Here is a 25,841-nt window from a genome sequence, read left to right as displayed (position 1 = left end):
GTTTTATTTACTGTCTCAATGGAATATATTTTAAAAGCTTAGAATGTATTATACATACATGACATAGCCACAGAATCTTATATTCCATTATCTTTCTACTTGAGGCAATTAACAAAACAAAATGCACATTCAAACGAAACATGTATCTAAACCATTTAGAAATAATTAAAATTATAGATCAGGTTTTCTTTCACTGATCACAAATTATAGTAATGCTTTTGTGGTGCTCATTTCCGGGCTCACTTTGGTGTGTTTATTAAAGCACGGTATTGTCAGATCACAGGGACTATCTCGTTTTCATTTTTATACCTCCAATTCTAAAGGGGATTAAATTATCCAATTAAGCTGTTAATTAAAAAGACTCCTAGAGAATAAACTGCAGGCTACCAATGGCATTTTAAAATTTCCATTGTGCTGTGTCCAAAAGCAATCTCCCAGAATTCAGATGACCTCAAAGTTACTGTCCCATATTTCACCTTAGAAGGTGTGGCTGGGATTCCCAGCTGATGGCCAAACCCATTTCCTCTTCTTTCTGGGCACACAGCTGGACTATACATCCCAGTCTTCCCTGTGGTTAGGCTTAGCCACATGACTGAGCTTTAGCCAATGGAACGGGAGCAGAAGTGACAGAGATAGTTCCTGGAACCAGACCAAACCTTCCACTCAGTATCTTCATGGCCTCTTCCCCTCTATCACCAGCTTCTTGTAAGATGAGCATGTATTCAATCATGTTGAAAATGGCTGATTCACAACGTGGAAGGAACCTGGGTCCCTAAATCACCAATTGGAAGAGAGAGGCTCACTGACCATTAATACCCATTCTGTATGCAATGAAAACAAGAAATAAACCTAAATTGGATTAAGCCATTAAGTTAATGTTTCAACAGCTAGTGTGATCTTAATTTTTTAAAAAAACTGAACTTGAGGGACATGCAAATACCTTAGACCTAACTGAAAACATTCGCCTTCTTCAAATTTTGATCAGGTCCACTTAGATATTTATCTAACAATTGAATCATACTCAATACGTCTTGGGTCTCATAAAAATTTATCATACAGACCACAGCATGAGAAATTCTAGACTCCTTGCCTCCATTCCCCCAAAGCTCCTCCTTCCTGTCCATGCCCCAGAGACCACTCATCAACTATCATTTCTATGCATCTTTCCTTCTCCCACTACCCCATACACAAGAATTCTTATTTCGAGGATCAGCTCAGAAACTAGAGCAAATTCTCTAAGAGGGGCACTAACAGGCTTCACTCAGCCACTTATTCCCTACCAATTCTGTCACCCGTCTGATACCTGTCTCCCGCACACGGTCCCTATGGCACGCCTATGAAAAACCAGTGCTTTTTCAGGTCTTAGAACATTATCAGTGCCAGAAAGATGTTTAAGATAATCAACAAGGGACTCTACTTGTCCTACCAGCCTAACCTCAAAATGTCCCCACAGAGCAGTATGGGATCTATGGTACACCTCTAGATTTGTCTGGACTCAGGCAAGACAGACAGGCTTGTGTTGTCCAGCATCACTCATTGTCCAAAGGTCACCAGGGGATACAAAAATCCCAGGCACTTCCAGTTCTCTAAGTGTGCGTGGGGCAAAGAGGCTCCAGTAGCATGAGTACAGCCCCCCTAGAGAGCCTGGGCCACTTAGAAAGAAAAGCACCCAGGTGAGGTTAGGGTGCCCAGGGAAGGGGAGTTGCTGGGATTTGGGCAGAGAGAGAGCACCGACAGCAGCCACCAGAGGAGAGTTGAGTAATTCCTTTTCTGTGCACCGAAGCATAACCTGATGTCCTTGAATATCACCACATTGACCACAAAGCAGGGTAATTCTAACAGCTTAAGGGCCTGTCTCCCACGTAAGACAAGACTATTCACTGAGGCCCAGGGACAGCATCTAATCTGCCTAATACAGCTAGTTCCATGAGATCAACAGAACAAGTGTTCAATTATGGTGTGCTGAGTGACTATAAATGGACTAGATCGTTGAAGAAAAGTGAGAGCCCATAGAGATTCTTTGGTCTGATACTAACTGTAATGTTCACCGTCATTTTGGTAAGACCAGCCCTATTGTGGCTCATAATTCCCTCAGAAGCCTCCCTTTTCCTCAGCAGAAATATTACTGCATAAGCAATAAGCCACCTCTGCTGACTTACCTTCTGGAAGAAAATACAATGACCACCTTGCAAATCTCTCACTGTCTGCCAAGTTACGGCATTCAAATCCCACTTTCCTAAACCAAGAAACCTAGTCTACTAGGGTGCTTTGGGGGGCAAACAGGACTGTCTAAAACAGAACTGAATGTGTTAACAGATACAATCAATTATATTTTTTAAAAGAGAGTAAAACACACATACACACACATACATAAAAATAAAGAGAGAGGAAACAGAAAATCTTCAACTTTTTATTGTCCTTAAAATGACTGTTCACATGGTTCTACGACAGAAGAAAATACAATGACCATTTAGATATAAAACGCATAATGCAGGTACACCTTTCCTCAGACCAGTGGGGGCACAGCCACCAGTAATGAGAGTGTTGCTGCATGTAGCAAGCATATCCTTCCTTACCTTAATATGCAACTGAGACGTTATGTTAAAAATATCAAGGAAGAAGCCTATCAAATGCTAAGTGATTATGGAAATACTAAGAGAATAAATATATTTAGAAATGGCGCAATCTAAGGGATGAAGGTTAATGCAGAGGTCAGCAGCCCACAGAACAAAGACTCTGCCTTTCCTGATTCTGGGATACTCAACAAAGCAATTTCAAACCTCTCTCCACTTCTCTGGCATGAGCATAACCCATGTGGCAAGCCATCATTCCTTGTTGCTTTTTAGCGATGCTCCAGGGCTAAAGAAGATAAAATTTATGTTTTTATTGCTTTAAGCTCCATTGAGGAAAGGCACTGAATAAACTTCAGGATAATTTACGAATCCTGAGCTTGCATCTGTCATGTCCAAGTCCATATCATAAAAGGAAAAAATGGAAATAGGAGGCCAGTGCTGTGTGGCTGGTGAAAAGCTGAACAAACTTTGGGCAGTGGAGATAAGCTCAAATAATACCACTTTATATACATAAAATCCTTGACTAATCCGGGAGAATTTTCAAAAAAAAAAAAAAAAAAAAAACCTAACTCCTTCCAACACCCAGACAATAGTCCATTGGCAGAACATCTGGTATATGAATCAGAAAAGTATGTGACGGCAACTCTAGTCTGTGATCCAATATCTAATTTCCTTTTGACTTACCACGATTATTTTTGTAAAACTTTATGGCTGTACTCCAGTGGATGAGCTTAGCAAGGATTGCCCAAATCCTGTCTTCTTGTCAGCAACATATTCTTCTCCCTACTTTTTTACCTTTCCTTCCACTCGTGTTTTACCTTCTTCCCTCTACCACTTACTCAGAGTCTGCTTCCTGTAGCGATCTGTATTGAAGAAAAGGAACAACGAGGGTGTCGTCTGAAAATGTAAACATGAGCATGTATTTGGAAATCCAATCCTACTGCAATATTGTTCTAGCTAGTACTGAGGATTTGGTATCGCTGCTTTGGGTTTATTTTGTTTGAATAATGGCCGTCGTATCCACAACTTTCTGGATAGCGGACTTATGTCAAGTCAAGTTAATCAGGACAAGGCAGCCACATCATTTAGAAAGTGTAGGGCCCCAGCTGATCATCAACCAGCTGTCCTCAACCAACAACTAACTGATGACCATTTCCACAATCCTCAGCCTGTGCTTTCAGAAATCAAACACTTTCTCTGACCTGCAGGAATGTGTTTATTTGGAGTTTAAAAAGAGAAATCTAGAAGGAAGATGCTATTCATAAAAGCGTAAGAAACCACAACTGATTTTAAATGTCCAAGTACTGGCATAAAACAAGGAGCATCTTGCACGTCTAAAACAAATCAGAATGATTCCTCCAGAGAAAACACATGTCCACTCCCAGCAGACCCACCCTAACTGCCCTTGCTTTTAAGAATATGAACAAAGGTCACATTAAGCCTTGGTTAAAAGGAAGAAAAACTAGCTGCTCTTCAAAAGTTGATTCATCCAGAGAGGAGGAGGTCAAGGGGGAAATCACTCTCCCCTAAAGCAGTGTAACTGTTTCCTCATGATGCTGCCCCTGCAATTTTCCCCCTTCAGAAGTTCCCACAGTTATGAAAAGACATGGCACGAACTTAACATTTAAAAAATAAAAAAGGACAACAAATCCAGGGGTGCAAAATGGCCCCACAGTTAGTCTGAATTCGTCCTTTTGCTTTTGAGATTTTCCTATCGTCCAAAACTGCATATACAATGAATAATGTACAGGGAGGAAAGTTATTTTAAAAAACTTGAAATGCCAGATTAAGGCCATCACAATTTTATCCTACAGATACACACTAATAAGAGATGGACGAGTTCACATGAAAGCATCAAGTCCTGAGGATCAAAAACTTAGTCCTGCTCTTTCTAACAGACTCTTTAGAAGGCTTAGACGGTGTAAATTATGTTTCTTTGGACTATGCAGGGAATTCTAAATTTAATCAATAAATTCTAAAATGTCTTCAACAAAGTTTTCAAAAAGCTTTTTTCCAAAGAGAGGTAACATTAACCAAGCCAAAACACAAGGTTACTTCGCACCCACTTCAATGTAGTATCTGTTCCTTTAAGCTAAAGGGGGAATAAAAGCCGTAAGTTCCTAAAGGAGAATCAGAAAATCATTTTCTCAATGTCTTCTCACTTCAGAAACAGAAAAATGCACATACATGAGGGTAATGAGACAAGTAAGAATTGGACAAAAGAAAAGTGTCTGTCAGAGAGACATAATCATTGAGGCTTGGGCAAAAGAGATCAAATGGTGGAGATTTCATCTCCTCGTGTCTCTACTGTTGCGTGACGAGGAGTTTTGACTTCTTCTGGGCCTTAAAGACACATCCTTTTTTCTTTTTTCTATTTGAAGAACTGAAACCCTTTTTCAAGTAGCCTTTCGGCCAGCTTTGTTTATGCTGACTTAAACAGGGCAATCAGCTACGTCAGACAGAAGCTGCAAGATGCATTTTCATCCCAACAAACTTCCGAACTGAAGGCAAAAATTTCAGCAAAAATTGCAAAATGAAGCTCCAACACATTTCTAACTTAAGCACCATTGAGTTAATAAATGTGGTTGATGGTGATACGCAAAACCTAGCAGCAGCGCATTCCGTAGAGCAGCAAGACCTACCAGGTGTTCCAGGAACATGTTTTCGTCATTGAGGGTTACACATTCAATAGACCGAATTTTTTTCTGGATACATTATGCTTAGGTCCCTGCGAAGCTGTGGCTTAAGACGGTATATACCACCTAGCTGTTTCCACACTAAAAATGGGCAAGAGCAACAATTTAGCAGGTAATGTTTTAACAAAAGTAGCCTAGAGATTTATTTCTGTTAGTCTGGTTTTGTAAAGAAACATACTGAGATCCCTTCTTAGATTCCATTTTTTGAGCCCTACAATTTGAATATACTGTTTTGATCCAACCAACACCCAAATATGGAAGATGCACTAAAAAATTGGAGTCCTGGGGGGTGGGGCGGGGAATACAGGCTGACAGCAGTGGCGACGAGCGTTCCGTGTGGCCTCTACTGGTACTGCGTGGCTCTTGGGACGGCATAAACCAGCGGTCCAGCTACCAGAGTCGGCAGGAGTCCAGGCCTCTGTTCATCGTGGAATTCGATGGACAGTTAAAGGCTTTCTGGAATTCTTCGAAGTTGCTAACTGCACCATTGACCCTGGAAAAGATATGTCACAGCTCATGTCATTTAATTCTTCCATCTCAAGAGGTTCTGGAAAAAAACTGTAACAGCATACTGCTCACAGGGATGTTGCATTCTTTTCATCTGTTTACAGGGGAGACAACTGAAGCCCAAAAGGGAGAAGTAAATTTCCAAAGAAATTCACAGAGCTGAGACTAGAACCAGCACCTCCTGAATGTCAGACAAATGCCCTGATTAATCTTCCCAATACCCTCAAATTCCTATCAACTGTAGGATTTACAATTCCTATAAATCATGTATGTGATTGTATAGTCCTATAAATTTACAGATTCCTATAAACTGTTAGATTTACCAATACCTGGGCTTTCTATTTTTTTAACTTTTATGGAAGGTATAACTGATATAAAGTGCATACACCTGAAATGTAAAGCTCACTGATTTTGTTCATGTGTGTATACTCATGTTTCTACCACCCAGAACAAGATATGGGATATTTCCAGCACCTAGAAGGCTCCATCGTGTGCCCTACCAATGGAGCTTCCAAGGATAATTACCAGTCTGACCTCTATCACCACTGATTAGTTTTGCCTGTTTTTGAACTTCGTATGAATGGACTCCACAGTACGCATTCTGTTGTTCCCGCCTTCTTTCACTCAATATTATGTCTGTAAGATTCATTCATGTCGTTGCTACCTAAGACCTCACCCAATCTACAAAAACACTTTCGTTTCATTCCTATTACATTTGAAGGTTCATATTTACCTCGAATTCAGTCCAGGCAACAAACTAATGAATGGTATCTACTCGTTATTGATGAGCAATGTTTTACCGGAGTTAGTTCCAAAATCTGGTGTCCTTACAAGTTCCCTGACTGCAGTAAAGACGGTGGATTCCTACTCAGCACTTTGGTTGGCAGTGCTATTTCCACTGTGTGATTTCTGCTGTACTCAAAATCTATAGTTACTGCAGACATCACTAACAAGCCAGCAAAAACTGCCCCCTCATCTATTTCTTACTCAACTGCATGTTCAGAGTGTTGACTAGAGAGACTCAGCATTCTTAGTTACTATTTCTTCCCTAATGACTATGTGACCTATGGGCATGTGAAGGAATATAGTGGCCTGTATTCAAACCTCCTGTGTTTTAGCTGGGATATATGAGTAGGGATGCATATATCATAGTGTGATTCACCCTGGGCAAATGCTAAAGAGAATTTAGCTGGTAATTAGTAAGTATACTCTGTAAATTATCAGCCAAAATCCAGTATTACAGGCAACTAGTTAGTAAAAGGAAATTAGTTTCTAAAAATCTTACCTGTTAAGTAATTAATCTACTGTGTGGTTTCTATCTGCACAACTCATCGGTGGGAGCATATTTTAGTTCATTAGAGACTGTCAGCATTTTTTGACAGTTTAGCCCAGTGGGGTAGAATTTTCTAACACTGTGATTAGATTTTTATGCTCCCGGGTAATTTAGAGTCAATTTCTGAAACATTTCTAAAGCAAGGTTTTAGGAGTAAGATTTTTAAATAGAGGAGAAAATTTAGATGATTTTCCTACACTGCGCCGATGGATTCATTTAAACATTAAACATAAGGATATCCAGGTATGACATGCTCTAAGGAAAGAATTGGTCAATAAAAAATTACTATAGTTTCTTATATAGCCCCCATTATAATTCTCTGACCCCAACTACAGAAAATCTCAAACTGGGCTAGAAACCTAGCGCTGGGTAAATACCCTAACCTTAATTTTATTTTTATTTATTATTTCATCATTCTGACAATTAAGATTGCAGGTCATAATCCTTTTCCCTTCATTTGAAGCAACGGTTTCAAAAAATGACTCAAACTAAAAGCCAAAACATAGCACTTTGACTTCAGATATGAATTCTAATAGCTAAATATCCCCATACATCCTGTTTTGTGTTCGGAGCTATTCGGAAAGCGGGCATTGATTCATGTCTGCCAGCTGGCTGTGTGGAAGAACAAGAGGCATGAAACAGGATACTCTAGAACACAAAATGCACCAGAGCTCTGTGTGCTTTAAGGTACAGTATGTGAGCTCTCATCCTTGTCGAAGGAAAGAGACATTTGTGCCCACACACAAAAAAACGTAGGTGGTTGGATAAATCAAATATTCCCATTTACTAAGCCATGGTGCTCATGGCACCCCTGGACTGGGGCCTTGCAAAAACTGGAAGATAATAAATGAGAAATAATACTAAAGTTATGATTTGTATTCTAAATTACCTTTGGAGTCTTGTACTATCTCATGGATCTCCTGTTATAGCAATGGGCTAGAAACAAAGGCCTACCACGGACATTTTTTTTTTTTTTAAGAGAATGCGGACTAGACTAGCTTCCTGCTAGTGAAAGAAAAGGTGCTCAGTTTCTCTTTGGCCAAGTAGTTCTGTCTGCAAAATGGAGAGACTGCTGTTTACAACACAGGCTCTTGTTCTGATCTCCTGTTTGGTATAACACTGAGACAGCTGAATCAGGGAAGAGGTAGGACATGCACGGTTTAAAAAGAGGGTCACTGATTTGCCCATTTACCTAAACTGAGGGGGGCTGTGAGCACCAATTTGGATTTGTTCTCGGGCAGCTTCTGGTCTGTAGGAATTACACCTCACCTAGAAGAGAAAAGCATGCCAATAATTATGTTTCCTTTCTAATTACACACTTTCTACCTCCTTAACTGCTCCAAATTATACTGAAGAGTAATTTTAGACTCAGTGGATGACAAACAGTTTTAGTAGATCAGGTAAAACCTTCACCAGTAACAGCATCTATTATTCTAATCCCCAGTGTAGAAGGTTTTATTGTTGTGCATAATTCCACAATTTGAGTAAATTAGGACAGTTTCCAGACACATTTCTTAAATCAAGAAAACACTGTATATGTCCTGGAATCGACCAATGTATTAATTCAAATAATATAATGCTTGGAAGAGGACTTACCAAATTCAACCATACTCACTCCAACAGGAAAAAAAAATGAATCCATCATCTATTACAGAGTATGGTCATGGGAAGTGAGTGTTTTGCACCCTAAGTGCCTTGCTTGTGTCACCCCTAGTCAGAGCCTTGGATACGAAGACCCTTCTCCATAGACACGGAAGTTAGGCAAAGCTCTATGACTTGCTCTGATCCATGAAATGTGAGCAGAAGTGATAGACAGCACATCCTTGTGGAAGCTTTAAAAACCTAGCACAAGTTCTAAGCATCTTAAGAACAATTTAAGAAGCCACATGAAGGTCCACTGTACACTTCCTCATACCACTTTCCTACTCCAATGGTGAACATGTTAAGCATGTGTTGAGATCAAGACTCCAAAACCCAGGTCCTTGAGTAAAAACTACGAGCAGAGCCCCTCTCTCAACCCACACTGGATGGGGGGCATGAACACAAAAGGAACTGTCTTTGTATTGCTTGCTCCTGCACGTAACTTACTCAATCCTGACTTGCTATGTGTCTGGAAACATGATATAATCTTGAAGTATGAAAAGAACTGGGAGACAAGCAATGACAGGGTGCATTCCAAGTGCAGAAGAAAATAGAAGCAAAGACCTATCCGAGAGGGGAAAAAAAAAAAAAAAACAAAAAAAAAACGAGACATTCCATGTAGCTGGACTGCGTGGTACATAATGGGCAGTGATGGGAGACCAGGGTAGAGAGAGGATGTTGCCAGTTTTCTGAAGTCTTGAGCCACAAGCTAAAGAATTTAAGCCATATTTAAACACTGTTTGTGAGCAAGAAAATGATAAAATCATGTTTTTAAAAGAATTATCTGGCAGAGGAAATTAGAGATCAGTTTGAAGAGTATAAATTTATGGGCCCCAGGGAGGTTGCCGATGAATGGCCACTAAATAAGGATCAACAGGAACGGAGAGAAGTAGAAAGATAAGGAGAATATCTGAGGAAAAATAATTAACAGGTAACACAAACTACAGGGACACAGGAAACAGAAAAGCGGATATGCTGCTATTGCTTTTGATGAAGATAAACAGTCTGAATGTGACTGTGAAGACGCTTTCGTAATGTGATTCCTTCATTTCCTCAGAAGCTAGCTAAGTTGAAGTTGTTTCCCACATTCACCATTACCTCACTTTTTTGTGTGTTATTTCTTCTTATATTCTTACATCATTGTATGGTATTGTTTTAGCGCTGTCTTTGCTTCACAAACCATTTAAGAGACTTCTGAAAACACATTATGGTTGTTACTGTTTTCCTAGAATCCTTTCAGGAGGGAAAATAACTTCACTCCCTATAAGCAGACTTCTTCCAAAGTGCAAAAGACTGAAAATCTCCTCCTTCTGTCAGTAGGAAAACTTCCAAGATAAATTTCTCATTAGTAACATAAAATAGCTTTTCATTTTTTTCCCTAAATCTCTTTAGTTTAAAATAAATCAGATATGCTTTGGAATTTTATTTGAAGACATTTCAAAAATTACGAAGGTTGGGGCGCCTGGGTGGCTCAGTGGGTTAAGCCGCTGCCTTCGGCTCGGGTCATGATCTCGGGGTCCTGGGATCGAGTCCCGCATCGGGCTCTCTGCTTGGCAAGGAGCCTGCTTCCCTCTCTCTCTCTCTCTGCCTGCCTCTCTGTCTACTTGTGATCTCTCTCTGTCAAATAAATAAATTTAAAAAATCTTTTAAAAAAATTATGAGGGTAATGTTGCTACCAATTAGTTTACACACAAAAAGATATAACTAAGATATAACTAAGATGGGCTTTAATTAAGTAAGTTAACATCCGAAGGAAGAACCAATGGACATTGTGCTTTGTCCTCTCGACCAAGGGTCAGCACATTTTTTCTGTAAAAGGGAAGACGTTAAATATTTTAGGCTTTGCAGACCAGAAGGTCTCTGTTTCAACTACTCAGTTCTGCCACTGTCGCACAAAACCAGCTACCCACAACACAAAGGAAAGAGCATGGCTCTTTTCCAATAAAAGAGTTTTACCAAAAATGGGCAGCAGACCATATCTGGCCCATGGGTCCTAGTTTGCCGACCCTTGCTCTAGAAAATTCTAACTATATTGTGTGTGTTTTTTTGAGATATCTGACCCAGTACTGACCCCCCTCCGAAAAAAAGCCTCCTTAACTGAATTGTTACTTACTCTTACCATTTTTAAGCAATTCATCTAAAAATGTCAAGATTTTCAATATACCCAGCATCTTTGCTGGGTGCTATGGGGATACATAAGAAATACAGGGATCCAGAAGATTAGCTATGGAGATAAAACTAAAAGTCCTCAAAATTTTGAGAACATTTAAGGACTAAACTGCATAGTGATGAAGAGAAGTGTAAAGGAGCTGGAGATTCAAAAGAGAGAGAGAAAGAGAGAACTGGAGTCCTTGGGGAAGTTTGTGGAAAATGTGGAGGAGGTGGAACTCAACATGGAGCCTGAAAGATAACGACAGGATTAAATCATCTGAGGGGGCGGAGTACGAAGGAGGTCACATTACAGAAGGAAAATCAAAAGCAACGCCCCAGAGACAGTAACAGGCCTAACACTGCCGGGTGGCCGGGAGGACACCTGCCTGGCTAAGGGTGAGTGTGGCGCAGCCATAAAAACTCAGAGCTGGCTGCGTAGAGTGGGATAAGACTGGACACAATGACGAGAGCCAGCTGCACGTGCTTGGCCTCGATGTGGGAGTCACTGCAGGTCCCTGAGCAGGTCAGTAATGAAATAAAAAGTAGTATTTCAGGGGCATGTAAGATAGTGGTGGAAAGCCGCCAAAGGCAGAAAAACATGCCTTAAGGCTGTTGGGATAATGCAGAATAGGAGAGCTCAAGGGCCTTCTACACAGGATGAGATACAGGGTAATGGGGAGAAAGAGAGGATGAATCTAAAGAGAAGATAAAAGGATGAAACATCCAGCTTTGGGAACCCATGTCATAAAAACAAGGACAGACAAATCAAGTAAGAGCGAAGAATCTAGATTTTCTAACCGGGAAGACCCAAAGACCAGGCTGTGTTGAGAGCAACAGGAAGACTAAAAAGGGAGGTCATTTCAGTGACTCCAGGTACGCTGCTGTCATGTTGATAAAGCAACATTTATGTAGTGCTGTCATGTCAGCTTTAAGAAATAAAAGATACCAGAAAGATGGGACTCCTTTAGCCAGGCTCAACCAGAGAAGATGTGGGAAGGAATCAGCTTACTGAGGAGACAGTGAAGACTGAACAAAAGAAGGCTGTGCTGGTAACAACCGTGGTCTTAGGGATACATGTTTGCCCACTGTGAAGCCATGTGTTAGAACCTTCATTGGCTCATCCCTGCCTGCTTTGAAAATGAGGCCTACACGTTTGTGACATAAGCCCAGGCGATAACCAATAGCAACCAAGAACTGGCGCTTATCTCATTAGCCAGAGACTTGAACTCAGAATTTTGTGTTTTTTAGTACACATCTTCTTTCGCTTTCCGCTTGGAAAGCCCATCAAAGTCACAAATGAGTGAGATGACTCTCCTTGGTTTTGTTGTTGTTTTCAGCTCAAGCAGTCTTCACATATCCACCTGACTGTGGAAAAGGCAGCTTTGAGGGTCCTCCACAGGTTGAAAGTGGTGGGATACAGTCAGCCAATGAGGCAAAAAAAAAAAAAAAAAAAAAGAGAGAGAGAGAGAGAACAAAGAGAAATGCAGCAGAAGGCAGAGTCCCAGAAGCCAAAGAAGGAATCACTAGAAATGGTTATAAAGTGTAGTGCATACATTAAGAAGTCAGCATATATTAAAGAAATACCAAGTGGGTTATGATAGGACTGGTCACCCACTTGACAAACAACACCGATAAACCCTGACTTGATTGGTTCATTAATTATGTCTCACAGAACATTTAAAAGGTGAAATTTATCCTGAAAATAAACGGCAAGATCACATTTCAACTAAAATCAAAGCTATACCACTGAACTTCTGACCACGGGAACAAGCCGAAATCCCGCATTTCATCTTTGCAGCCCCTTCCTTGGCCTACTCACGTGCGCGTAACTCAGGAAGAAGAGCTGGTTGTTGGTGAAGACGATGCCTGGGAGCAGAGGCTCTTCGACTCCCTGCCTCTTGTCGTTTATCCACTGCCTGTAAGCCTGGGGAGGGAAGCAGAAAGGGTGATCCCCTGCAATGCTGGCCTTCCTCTTTTCTCATCCAGGGCCTAGATCCTAAATAGATCCCCCACCAGGAACAAAGTGCAGCCTGTCAAGTTTTCCTTTAACAAACCAACCCCTAGAAATGCAAATCAATGTTGTGTAGCTTAACAGTGGGGCAGCTGCACCTGTGAGAAGACCTTACACTCAATAGATACCAGAGCCCCTGGGCCAAAGCAGTGTTAAATAATTCCTCCCCCACCAAGAAGTTACTCTTTTCCTAACGCAATGGCAAGGGCTGTGGAAACAAATGTGGGGGTTAACATATGGGGCCAAATTTTTCTTTTTCCAAATAAAAGGGAAAACTCACCATCATTTTAGAAAATATATGTTAACCAGAATACAGGAAGGGTGTAACCTCAGAATAATACTCTGGTCTTGACGTTAAATGCATTTACCTTTTTGAAAATCTTCCCACATCATCCTTACATTTCTTGTTTAACCAAGGACCAGTGGATGATGGAAACATTATTAGGGACTCTCACCTGCCCCCCCCCCACTATATGAGAACCACTAGCCTCTGGCCACAATTCAGAAGTTTGGTATTTTAAGAGAAAATTGCAAGAAGGGCTATAGAGACAGTATACTCAAGGAAAACTCATATGAACGTAGCCCTGAGGAGTTTTCTGTAGCATGTTTTGATATTATTGTGAACGCATCTACTGAAAGCTATCCTTTAAATACATGATTCTTAACATTTATTATTCTTTAGGGTGACTTTAAACCCCAAAAAGAAAAAAAAAAAGAGAAATGCAGCTCTATTCATATAATAAAGTAGGACAGAGTTGATGTGGAAATATAATTCTATTTAAAGAAATTCACAGAATTGACAGAAATCTAACTCCTCAAGAATATGTCTGTAGTGTAAATTGAGGGACACTCACATGGCACTCAATAGTTTAATTTTAAAAATCACAGCAAATGTTGCAATACGCACCCTAAAAGCTTCCCGCAGACCTCCATTATCAGCAATATTTTCTCCCAGGGTCCTCTTCCCCTTCACCTAACAAAGAAAAAGAAAAAAAGAGTGTTTGTCAGCCAACTATCATTCAGCAAGAGGCATAAATGTGATAGCTAGGGAGAGTACCATATTTTAAAAAGAAAATTACATGGACTAAATCACAGGTAGTCATAATATATTGTGAGATGGCAAACTAACTCCAGCAAGGTGCTTCTGAATATAATAATTTCTATTTTATTATGCTACACGTTTCTTTCTCACCCACCTCTGTATTCTCACCAATTGAGCCAACTCCAATAAAATGTTAACAATATTCTGAGTGACTCTGGTTTAATGGAGTAAAAGTAGAAATGTCAATACAGACTACTTTCTCTGATTAATTCATATCATTTGAGTATTCTTTTCGGTGTGCTTTGTGTTTCCAAACATTTACGATCCACACAGGAACAAAACTTCATGAACCATCACCATTTTACCTTAGCAACGTCCATGAAAAATTAAAAGGAGGGTAGTTCTCACGGTGGGGGGGGGGGGGATCAAACACAAGTAGCCCAGGCCACAAGGTCAAGGTTTGCAATGTGTAGGATAATCGGCCAAGCATGGTGAAAAAATTCCTCCACACCTTTGAAGACTGTTTCTGAAATCCCTACATAGGACAGGACAAAAAACGTTCCAAACCAATACAGCCCACAAGCCAGAATCCAACCTGCCCCTTTCTTCTATACAGGCTACAAAGTGAAATCAGACTTCACATGGCTCAATGGGTGGGGTGTGGGGAGAATGCGAAAGAAGGAAAATATTTTGTGGCATGTGAAAATTACACCAAGTTCAAATTCAGTGTGCATAATTCAAGGTTTATTGGCATGCAGCCATGCCCAGTCGTGGATGTACTGTCGCAGCCACGCTCCTGCCACAGAGACCTATGGCCTGCAAAACCACGCTTACCATAATTACCCTTTGCAGACAAAGCCTGTCAATCCCTGCCTAAGGGGCAGAATAATGCCTCCCACCCACCCACCCAAGGTGTCTATGTCCTAAATTCCTGGAACCTGTGCAAATGTTACCTTATGTGGCAAAAGGAACTTTTAGAATATGATTATATAAAGGATCCTGAGACATTAGCCTGCATTACCCAGGAGAGTGCAGTGTAACTAGAAGGGTCCGTGTAAACAGAGGAATAGGGGGTCAGGAGAGTGTGTCAGAGTGATCCAATGTGAGCTATGACCAGCCACTGCTGGCTTTGAGGAAAGAAGGGGCCAGGAGCCAAGGAATGTGGCCAGCCTCTAAAAGTGAGAAACCACAAGGCGACAGATTCTTCCCAGAGCAGCTAGAAAGAAAAGCAGCTCTGCTTACACCTCGACTTGAGCCCGCTAAGACCTGAGTGGGACATACAGAGCTGCAGGACAGGGTTTGTGTTCTTTCAGGTCATTAAGTGTGTGGTGATCTGTGATGGCAGCAACAGGAAACGTACACACCCCATTCTCAACTTTAAAGCCGTGAATCCTACGCACTCTTTACTTTTAAGCTAGGCCAGTCACCCAGGTATCAAGCAGTCACAATGGATAAAAACAACTCTTCAGACAACATTTATTTCTGTAATCACCCAGGACCCTCCTAGCTTCGGTCCCCCGAAGTTCCCCTCCTGCTCTGACATACATTCTTTCTTTTATGACAATCCTCCATCGCAAGTGCTATTACCACCACCTTGCTTAACACATGGGGAAAGAAGAGCTCAGAGCGTGTAGCACATGTCTTTGGTGTTGCACCAGATCCCCGTTTCCACCAGACTACACACCCATTCCTACAACTGCTCCTAGCTCAAGAAGGTTAACCTTAGCTTAGCGGAGTCGCCTCACCTGAAGATTCCTGGCAGGTGATCCCCTACTTCTCAAGAACTAACTGATGTGCACTGAGAACTGCCTAGCCCCTTACCCCAGTCTGAACGATTTCTGTGGTGCGATTCAGGCTCCAGAACCTTCTATGGGATCAGTCTGAGGCTAAACTCCTGAAACCAACATGTTTTCTCTTATAGGTTTCTCTTGAAACCAACCACCATCTTATAGGTTTATCCTGAAACTACCTCCTAAATAAGTCACTTACCTAAGAAATCCCTTCCTGGGCTTTGCTTCCAGTGAACTTGATTTAAAACAGTGATTAAAGGAACTGCCCACATTTCACACAGATTTAAACCCAAGCAGTTTGTTTCCAGAGTCTTTGCTTCATAATATGCTCTCTTGTCATGTTGCAACTGCTCTTGATTCTGGTGCTTCTGTTTACATCTACTCACACTCGAATTTAATCTCCTTCCTCTAAGCTTTATCAAAATCGGAGGTCTGGGGAGTAGCCATCCCCCTTTGGTTCCTCCCACTCTAGACCACCTCAGTAGACCATATGGTCATAGGTTTGCCTCCAAGCCCCACGAGCTGCTCATGGTCTGCTTCTGTGGCACCCTGCTGGAGCCCTCTCCAGTTCACTGCCAAGGATTCAGGCACAGGGGACCGGCATCCAGGAATGGAGCCAGAAAATAAAGCACAGAATCTTATATCCACGAAGAAAGTCAACCTTTCTTCTCTGGGAATAAAACTGAAACTGTCTCCTGATGGTTGAATGGATGGATGCTGACACAGGCATCCCCTTTCTATGGTCCTTGTGACAAAGGTACACATTTGCCAGAATTCACTCTCAGTATCTGACATTTTAGCCCATATGGATGCTGTAGAATAGTCTTCCCACCAACACACCACCCAGGACTAAAATGAACTTAAAAGAAGAGAACGATAGCATGATATAGGGGGCAAGAATATGGATCTTCAGGGGCGCCGGGGTAGCTTAGTTGGTTAAGCGTCTGCCTTCAGCTCAGGTCATGATCCCAGGGTCCTGGGATCAAGCCCCCCATCGCACTCCCTGCTCAGAGGGGAGCCTGCTTCTCCCTCTGCCTGCCACTCCCCCTGCCTGTGCTTGCTTTCTATCTTTCTCTCTTTCTCTGGCAAATAAATAAATAAAATCTTTTAAAAAAAACCAGAATATGGATCTTGAAATCACACCAATCTAAATTCTAATCTAGGCTCTACTGTGGGTTTTTATCTCTTTGAGTCTCGGTTTTCTTACATGTCAAACAGGCTAGCAATATGTATACCTCTCGGGACTAGTATGAGGATTAACTTTGTTTCAGGTAGGCGAAAAGTATAGCACCCAAGCCTGCAGTAACAATCATCAGGAGATATGTATTCCCTTCATCAAAAAAAAACTGCTCTTCTATTGTTGTTTGTTTGGTTTTCAGCCCCCAAATCTTTGCCTTTGTTTTCCCCTAGGATGGAGTACCTATGAGTATGTCGCAAAGTAGTAGTAATATCAGCTACAATTTACTAAGCACGTCCTGCACGTCAAGCATGATGCTGGTGCTTTACATAGTCTCAGTCATGTACTTCTTACAAATGAATGAGTTCCGAAACAGTGACCCATTTCACAGATGAAGACTCTAAGAGTCAGGAATGTCAAGGAACTTTCCCATGTTCACAAAACTTGTAACTGGTTGAGTCAAGATTTGAACCTCTGACTCTAGAACCCCTCCCCTAAGCTCTTCCTGAAGCAACATATAATCTAGATGGATTTTCACAATGTGACAACCCCTACATTGAATATAGATAAACGGGGCACCCATTTCAGAACTTCTCATGACTTACTTGTAGATATTAAAGAAATATATGGGCAGAGAAATAAATGGCTTCCCAGAACAGTGATGAAAGAGCTGGAGATACTATTCAAGGATACAGCCTCTGGTTTCGTTGCCTGGACAAGGAGTGGCATTCCTGGTGCTGAACATGGCTGAAGAACCAGGAGAACCAAGACAGTTTTGTGTGTTCTCTTGCTTCTGTTATGTGCTGTCCCCCTGACTGTACAGTGTAGGAGCATACAGTGTGTGCATCTATATTTTAGATTAGTAAGGATTTCCTACAGATCCATACCCTACCAACAATTCTTCATTACTAGTCTCTTACTGTCAAATACAACGAGAGAAATCCATTTTTTATAATTATGAAAGCAGGAGCAGAAAATGCAATAAAAAGGTATAAGAAAAAGTTAATAGTACGGAGAGGATATGAAAAACCTGACCAAACCAGCAAAATAAGGAAAACAAAAAAGAAGTAAGAACAATGTGGAGGACATGAAGTATATATAGAAAACTGTAGAGTTGTATTGGAAAACTTAAAACAGGAATCAAACAGATAGAAAGGCATACCATGTTCTTGAACAAGAAGACTATATTACAAAAAATATCAATTCCATCCACTGAGTATGATTTAACTTAGAATCCCAATGGGATTTTCTTTGGGGGACAGGGTGAGAATGGGTAACATGATCTTGGAACATATACAGAAGTATATTCGCCTGAGAATGGCCAAGCACATAAAAGAGCAGTGAGGGAGACCTTGTATTGACAGATACCAGAATAATCCATATAGCCATGGTAATAAGACCTTGGTGTAGAACTGAACATACATACCAGCAGAACAGAATGCCTAATCCAAAAATTGATGTCAATATATAGGAGAATCTAAAATTTGACAAATACTCAATTCAGTGAGAAAAAATATCTTTTAATCAATGATGTTGGATCAACTCTATCCTTGTAGAAGAAAAGAATTCTCACATTAAACTCCATAAAAAGGGGGCGCCTGGGTGGCTCAGTCATAAGCATCTGCCTTTAGCTCTGGACATGATCCCAGGGTTCTAGGATCAAGCCCCAGGTCACACTCCCCGCTCAGTGGGGATTCTGCTTCTCCTTCTCCCTCTGCCTCTCCTCCCTGCTTGTGTTCTCTTTCTCTGTTTCAAATAAATAAATAAAATCTATATAGAAGAAAACTCCATAAGAAAGTGCAAGTTTCACATGCATGAAGATTTAAATATAAAATTTAAAAACCACAGAAACCTTCCCAGAAAAGCCAAGAGACTATATATATGATATAGGGTGGAAATGCAAAAACTATTTTTTAAAGTTTTTTTAATTTATCGATCTGAGAGAGTGAGAGAGAAAGAGCTTGAGCAGGGTGAGGGAAAGGAGAAGCAGACTCTCTGCGGAGCACAAAGCCTGGTATGGGGATGTGGGTCTCAATCCTGGAGTTCCAGGATCGTGAGCTGAGCCAAAGACAGACGTTTAACCCACTGAGCCACCTAGGCACCCCTATTTTTTAAGAGAAATAGGTATCTTTGGACCTATAGTAATGTTTAATTTTTGTATGTCAAAAGATGCCATACATGAAATCTAATGGATGCTTAATATATTTGGGAGAAAATTCTGTAATGTGAATGACAAAATTCTAACACCTGTAATATCTTTAAAAAGTTCTGATACCTGGCGATTCACAGACCTGTACCCCTGGGGATAAAAAGATATTATATGTTTAAAAAAATAAAATTAATAAAAAAAAATTAAAAAAAAAAAAAAGAAAAAAGAAAAAGAAAAAGGTTGTAGGGACACCTGGCTGGTTTCGCTAGTAAAGCACATGACTCTTGGTCTTGGGGTCATGAGTTTGAGCCCCATGGTGGGCAGAGAGTTTACTTAATAAAAAAAAAAAAATTTTAATTTAAAAAAAAAAAAAAGTTCTGATACATTGGTGAGAAGATAACTGAAGAGAGAAATGCTCTTTCATATACCACTGGTGGAACTATGAATATTATAACTTCTTGGTGACAGTAGGAATCTATCCTAGATGGATAAAAAGGATATGTACACAATGAGAGGTTTTGTTACAGCAGCATTTACTGTGGGAAAAGAGCTGGAGACAAAGCGTGACCTATCTCAATAAGAGGTTTGGTGAATATGTTAGATTACGTCCCCACTGTGGACTTCTAGGCAGCAACTGAAAACCATGCAATAAAGGGGCCTGTGGTGTGTGTCTATCTCTTCGCGAGCATGTGAAACAGTGTACCAGGGTGATTAAGATGAATGACAGGCAGGGAAGAGAAGAGTGATAAGAGGGGAAGGGGTGAAGACAAGAAAGAAATAAAATGTGATGCACATGAATGGCAACTATAAAACTTCATTCTTGCCTTAATGGACATGTATTATGTATGTATAATAGAAAATAAATGTCTTAGAAAGACATTTCTTTTGTTCAAAATTCTATAACTAAGATCTCTTAACCAATTCAGAGTCATTAATTCAAAATAATGAGATTTATTTCAATGAATTAAATAGTAATTTGGAAGGAAATTTTTAAAAATGATATGGAGCGTAGATTCATAAGAGTTGTATGGTGTATGTTTGCTACAAGATTTTCTACATTTATCTAAATCTAGAAAAACGAACTCATGTTTAGGCCTGTGAGTCTCAAACTTGAGCTTTAATCAGAGTCACCTGAGGGCTTGGGAAAAGACAGACTGCCAGAAGACCAGTGCCCCCCTCCCTCCAGAATTCTGGGTCAAGAGGTCTGAAGTAAGACTCAATTAGCATCTCTAACAAGTTTCCAGAAGAGGCTGATGCTGTTGTCCTGGGAACCACACACTGAGAACCAATGGTCTAAAACCAGTAATGTCCAAAAGAGAAAAAATAACCACAAAACACCGTAGTTGTACTTACATTTAAGCCAGCTTTCCTCCAATAGTAGTTGCTATATTGGTTAACCATGCACTTTGTTTTTTCTTTAAACTTTTCTTCTGAGTCAGCAGACCACCAAGGATCCAGGTTTCCATTTTTATCATATTTTCTACCTAGCAAAAAGGAAAGTTAAAAGATATTTGTACCACCTATGTTCTCTTCTAGGGTTTTTACGGTTTTAGGCCTCACATTTAGGTCATTCGTTCATTCATTTTCAACTTATCTGTGTGTGTGGTATAAGAACACGGTCCACTTTCATTCTTTTGCATGTTGCTGTCCAGTTTCCCAGAAGCATTTGTTGAATAGACTGTCTTTTTTCCAATGGATTATTTTTTTGCCTGCTTTGTCAAAGATTAATTGATCATGTATTTGTGGGCTCATTTCTGGGTTTTCTAGTCTGTTCCAATGATCTATGTATCTAGGTTAGTGCCAGAACCATACCGTCTTGATGACTAAAGTTTTGTAATAGAGCTTGAAGTCTGGAATTGTGATGCCCTTGTGCTTTGCTTTTCTTTTTCGAGGTTGCTTCGGCTATCTGGGGTCTTTTGTGGTTCCATACAAATTTTAGGATTGTTTGCTCTAGCTCTGTGAAAAATGCTGGTAGTATTTTGATAGGCATTGCATTATTTTTCCAAAGAAAACATACAGATGGGCAACACAGATTTGAAAAGATGCTCCACATCACTCATCAGGGAAATGCAAATCAAAACTACAATGAGGTATCACCTCACATCTGTCAGAATGGCTAGTACCAAAAAGATAAGAGATGACAAGTGTTGGCGAGGATGTGGAGAAAAAGGAGCCCTCCTGCACTGTTGGTGGCAATGCAAACTGGTGCAGCCACCGTAGGAGACAATATGGAGGTATTCAAAAAGCTAAAAATAGAATTACCCTATGACCCAGCAATTACACTACTGGGTATTTATCCAAAGGATATAAAAATACTGATTTGAAGGGGTACATGCACCCCAATGTTTATAGCAGCATTACCTACAAGAGCCAAATTATGGAAACAACCCAAATGTCCATCAACAGATGAATGGATAAAGAAAAAGTGGTGTCTATAGAGAAAGTGGAATATTACTAAGCCATAAAAAAGAATGAAATCTTGCCATTTGTAACAACAGGGATGGAACTAGAGAATATAATGCTAAGTGAAACAAGTCAGAGAAAGAAAAAAAATATGATTTCACTCATACGTGGAATTTAAGAAACAAAACAAATGAGCAAAAGGGAAAAAAAAAGGAGAGACAAACTAGTAAATGGACTCTTAACTCTAGGGAACACACTGCTGGCTACCAGAGGGGAGGTGGGGGAGAGGATGGGTGAGACAGGTGATGGGGATGAAGGAGGGCACTCGTCCTGATGAGTGCCCGGTGATGTTAGGAAGTGTAGAATCCCTACAGTGTACATCAGAAACTAATAATATACAGTATGTTAACTAACTAGAATTTAAATAAGAACTTAAAGAAATTTGTACTATTTGTGGAAACTAATTTATTCATTTTCCCTTTCCCTCAATTCAAAAAACCTTGAAAAAGCAGTCCCCAGGAGCAAGGGTCACGCCTGGGAGCAGCTCCCACCTTCTCTCCAATGTCACATGTTAATTGTAAAAAGAGGGGTTGATAAAGAGGTTTGAGGAAGTTCTTTCCTCCTGAGCAACAAAGAACATTTTAAAAATAAAATTCATCAACTTATGGCATGCACACCGTGAACCAGTCTTGAATTCTTTGTTTTCACCTGATGTGACCCATAATGTTCTCTGGATTATGAAATGAAATGGCTTCATTCAGAAAGCCCATGGTGGGAGCTGGAGCGTCACTACCAGTGAAATTCCAAACGATCCATAGGAACAGCCCAGTGAGTCATTCACACGGATCCATAGGCACAGCCTTGTGAGTCATTCACACCATGAGACCACAGCCCCTGACTCAGCCCTATAGGAACGTGTTTCCTCCAGGTTGCCAGGAGCTAAGAGACACATAAAACCTCTATTATGAATCATTCCACAGCCATCAGTGTGCATGGAAGGCCCATCTGTCCTGCTTTGACAAGGCAGGTTGCTCTAAAAAGAGAACTTGGAACAAGAATGGAAATCTCCAAAACATAATGGAAAAAAAGAATAACTATACATGGTTGTTTGCTTATTTGTTTTTGGTTTTTGGTTTCTGGTTTGGTTGTGGGTTTTTTGTTTGTTTGTTTTTTGTTTGTTTGTTTGTTATAGCCTCACTATTCATTTGTCTACACCCTTCAAAAAAAGTTTTGAGTAGATCTGGACTATTGTCCATACTCAAGATTACTATTGGTTTAAATTTAATTATGGAAAGAACTCTTCGTTGGACTTGTAAGACAGCCCCAAAGCAAAGGTGTTAACTGAAATGACCCAAAGCTCTTTGGCAAGGGTGGATGCTACTACCACCACCCCTGGGAGAGCATGGAGTCACTGTCCTCCATACACTACCCAATCAATCATTAAACAGTTACTGGGCACGTAGTTAACTATGTAACTCCCTGTTCTAAGTACTGGTTATGGAGTGAAATTGCTGTCGTTAGATTATGTCCTCTGAGAATGGCTCAGAAGGCCTCCAAAAGATTCATAGGGACAACTATACATAAATTTCCCAGGAAGAAAGGCCCAGAACCAAGAGATCACTATTGGGTTAAGTTTCTTAGCTAAGACACTCCTCTTAGATAAAGTGAACACGCAAAGACAGAAAGCGTAGCTCTGGAGACTGAGATGACTATAAGGCAGCTACATTTATTAATAGGGAGGGCAGAGATTAGAGGTGCAGAAACCCTAGGTGATTCAGGAAGGGCTTGTGGGAGCCCAGGAAGAACCGTCCAGAAGGAGAAGAACCAAGAGTCTCTGGCCCTGGGGTAGGCATCCAGGAAAGGATGCTGGAGACACCACAGACACAGAAGAAAGAGGGCCGCCTATCCAATGTTGCCTTGTGCCAGCCAGCTCCTTGAAACTGCCTGCAGATCATTGTGCAGATATGCACCTGACTGTAATTTGCTGCCAATTCATAAATTTTAGAGATTTCTTGTGGCTTTCCAACAATGCTCAATGGTAAAGGAGAAAGGAGTGCCCATCAAAAATGATGAGGACTCTCAAAAGGCACTGGTTTTGGTAGTTTATGTCCCACTCTGCTCTTGTGCTTAAATATCATCAGGATACATAGCACATTCTTCTATATTATACATTATTAGGAAAGCACAGCCTCCTAACAAAATTCTGAATATATGCCAGCATAGAGAAAAACAGAGCTTAAGTGTTGCATAATTCTTGCAACAGTATAAAGGGATCAGGCAGCTGAGCTCCAGAGTCCTAACTGATTATATGAGATTATTATGAGAGAGCATCTTATGACGGTGAATAAAGAAATGACAAAGGGGAGAAGCTATGAAGCAATTCCTGTAACTATCATGGCAGCTACAGCAAGCCTGATCTAAATGCGAAGCTAATTTCATTGAAATTACAAGGTTTTTCTTTCATGTTATCCCGTCACCAACGGGAACAATTATTTATTTATGGCAAGCTATCACAGCAAGACATGGGGGAAAGTTTTCAATCAGCAACCATGCTGCTTTGGATAATCTTCAGTCTATGATGATGCCACTATGTAAAGATAATAGCAACAATTAACATCCGTACGATCAACATTATCATAAAAGCAGCAGCTCATACGACGAACCAGCACTTACCATTATTATCAAATCCATGTGTAAACTCATGTCCAACAATTACTCCTATAGCTCCGTAACTCAGAGATCTGCAGTACAAATATATAATTTGAAGAAAATTGCAAGCATTAATCTCAGAGCATAATCCTTTGATTTTTTTTTCAATGAAAGCCAAGATAATCTGTTTTCTAGTAACCACAATAACAACTTCATAACCACACCCACAAAACTGTAAAAAAAAAAATCTAAACACACCCTTCTCACTGAAATGGGCAAAGAAAATAAATTCTAACACTGTCGCTATGACCTATATGACATTAGGGATATGAACGAGATCATTTCTAAAGTCCCTTCCAGCCCTAAGATTTCTATGATTCTGTATCTCTGCTCTAGTTAGTTTATATCTATAAACATCCAAAGTGGCAGCAGGGTTTGAAATGATCCTGTCAGTAAACATACCATTTATTTTTTTTAATCTGAGAACTTGTTGAAAAATCACTCTAGACTTAAAAGGTAAGTTGTTTCCCAAATGTAATCACAAAAAAGGAACAGAACAGAAATTAAAAGGGATCGCTGCTTTCAGAAGGGAGTCACGTTCCCTTGCTTCAGTGACAGACAAGGTCACGAGTGAATGGCAAGGATCTTGAAGCCTTAACCAGATTTGGAAACTGCAGAATCATGAGCCAATAGTGGTTGTTTGGTCGCACTTGCTTATTAGGTAGCAATATGTAACTGAAACAGAGCGTATTAATGATAGATGAAGAAATCCGCAAAGAGGCTTCTGGATGTGTGTGGGAGTCTGGAACGTTCTCTCTCAACTACAAGTTCCGGGAAGGCCATACCCTTATGTGCTTGATCACTGCTAAATTCTCTGTAACTAGTACACGCTAAGAAAGTAGCAGTGATTTAACTCATTGGTTAATTAACTTTGCCATTTCACGCAAGTGACAGGTCCACATGTAACTTATTTTAGTTATTTAACATGTGGATGAGGATTAAAGACGATTTAAAATCCTCCTTATGAGGATTCTTCCGGAGATTTGCAATTATGCTAAAAATATTTCGCAGTTGGCTCCTGACAAGCTACATCAAAGTCACCCGGCAAATGGAAAGGACCCATAAGTGGAAAGAACAAAAATTTTTGAAGCAACATGTTATTACAGGACATAATGATCCTTAACATGCTAATTGTTTGTCTCAACTATACCCAAGGAAGTGCTCTAAGATTTAATTTTTCCCCTCGGTGGCAATTCTTTCCTTTGTTATTTCTTCCCTGCAAGGTAATTTGCATTTGAAAAAACGCTTCCTACTGTTTTTACATCATTGCAAACCTTCATTAAGGAAGTAAGAGTAAAATTATGCATTTCAATCATGGAGCTCCCATGACAGTGTGGGACAAACTTGTAATTTTATATAGTGCTAGCTTCTGCAGCAGGAGCTATCGCTATACAGCCTGTAACACTGTGTTTTTGGTTTTTTTTTTTCATGCCTCTCAGCCCGGAGTACAGGCCTCAGGCCTCTATGACCACTGGTCAGTGTTGGTGACTGGAGAGCTGAAGGCATGAACACTGGAAGTTTATAGGAACTGCACTGCAATAAATGTCCCTTAAGAGGGGCTGCTCTGATGAGCATCCTATTTGCAGAGGTTAATAAAGAATTCAGAAAATAACTGAATCACTGTAAGTTCCCACTCTCAGTCACATAATCGTGATCCTT

The 25,841-nt window shown here is 40.4% G+C and overlaps 1 protein-coding gene across 2 annotated transcripts in view; it reads right to left on the bottom strand.

Annotated features, from left to right (window-relative positions):
• Window positions 1–5,382: 5,382 nt before the first annotated feature.
• LOC111150495 (phosphate regulating endopeptidase homolog X-linked) overlaps window positions 5,383–25,841 on the bottom strand; it is a 204,913-nt gene continuing 184,454 nt past the window's right edge. The window contains exons 17-22 of one of the 2 annotated variants that reach the window (XM_022507971.1): window positions 24,147–24,214; window positions 20,424–20,554; window positions 13,820–13,885; window positions 12,721–12,825; window positions 8,302–8,378; window positions 5,383–5,762 (exon numbers count right to left, since the gene is read on the bottom strand). In XM_022507971.1, coding sequence (XP_022363679.1) covers window positions 5,660–5,762; window positions 8,302–8,378; window positions 12,721–12,825; window positions 13,820–13,885; window positions 20,424–20,554; window positions 24,147–24,214 — 550 coding nt within the window. In that variant the 3' untranslated portion in view covers window positions 5,383–5,659. The remainder of the gene's footprint in view (window positions 5,763–8,301; window positions 8,379–12,720; window positions 12,826–13,819; window positions 13,886–20,423; window positions 20,555–24,146; window positions 24,215–25,841) is intronic. The other variant, XM_022507972.1, reaches the window with a different exon arrangement.

Source organism: Enhydra lutris, unplaced genomic scaffold, assembly GCF_002288905.1.
Source record: "Enhydra lutris kenyoni isolate GAN:26980312 unplaced genomic scaffold, ASM228890v2 scaffoldscaffold23, whole genome shotgun sequence".
Lineage (NCBI taxonomy): Eukaryota > Metazoa > Chordata > Mammalia > Carnivora > Mustelidae > Enhydra > Enhydra lutris.
Note: the sequence above shows the minus strand (reverse complement) of the source record. Positions and strands in the feature narration are given on the sequence as shown.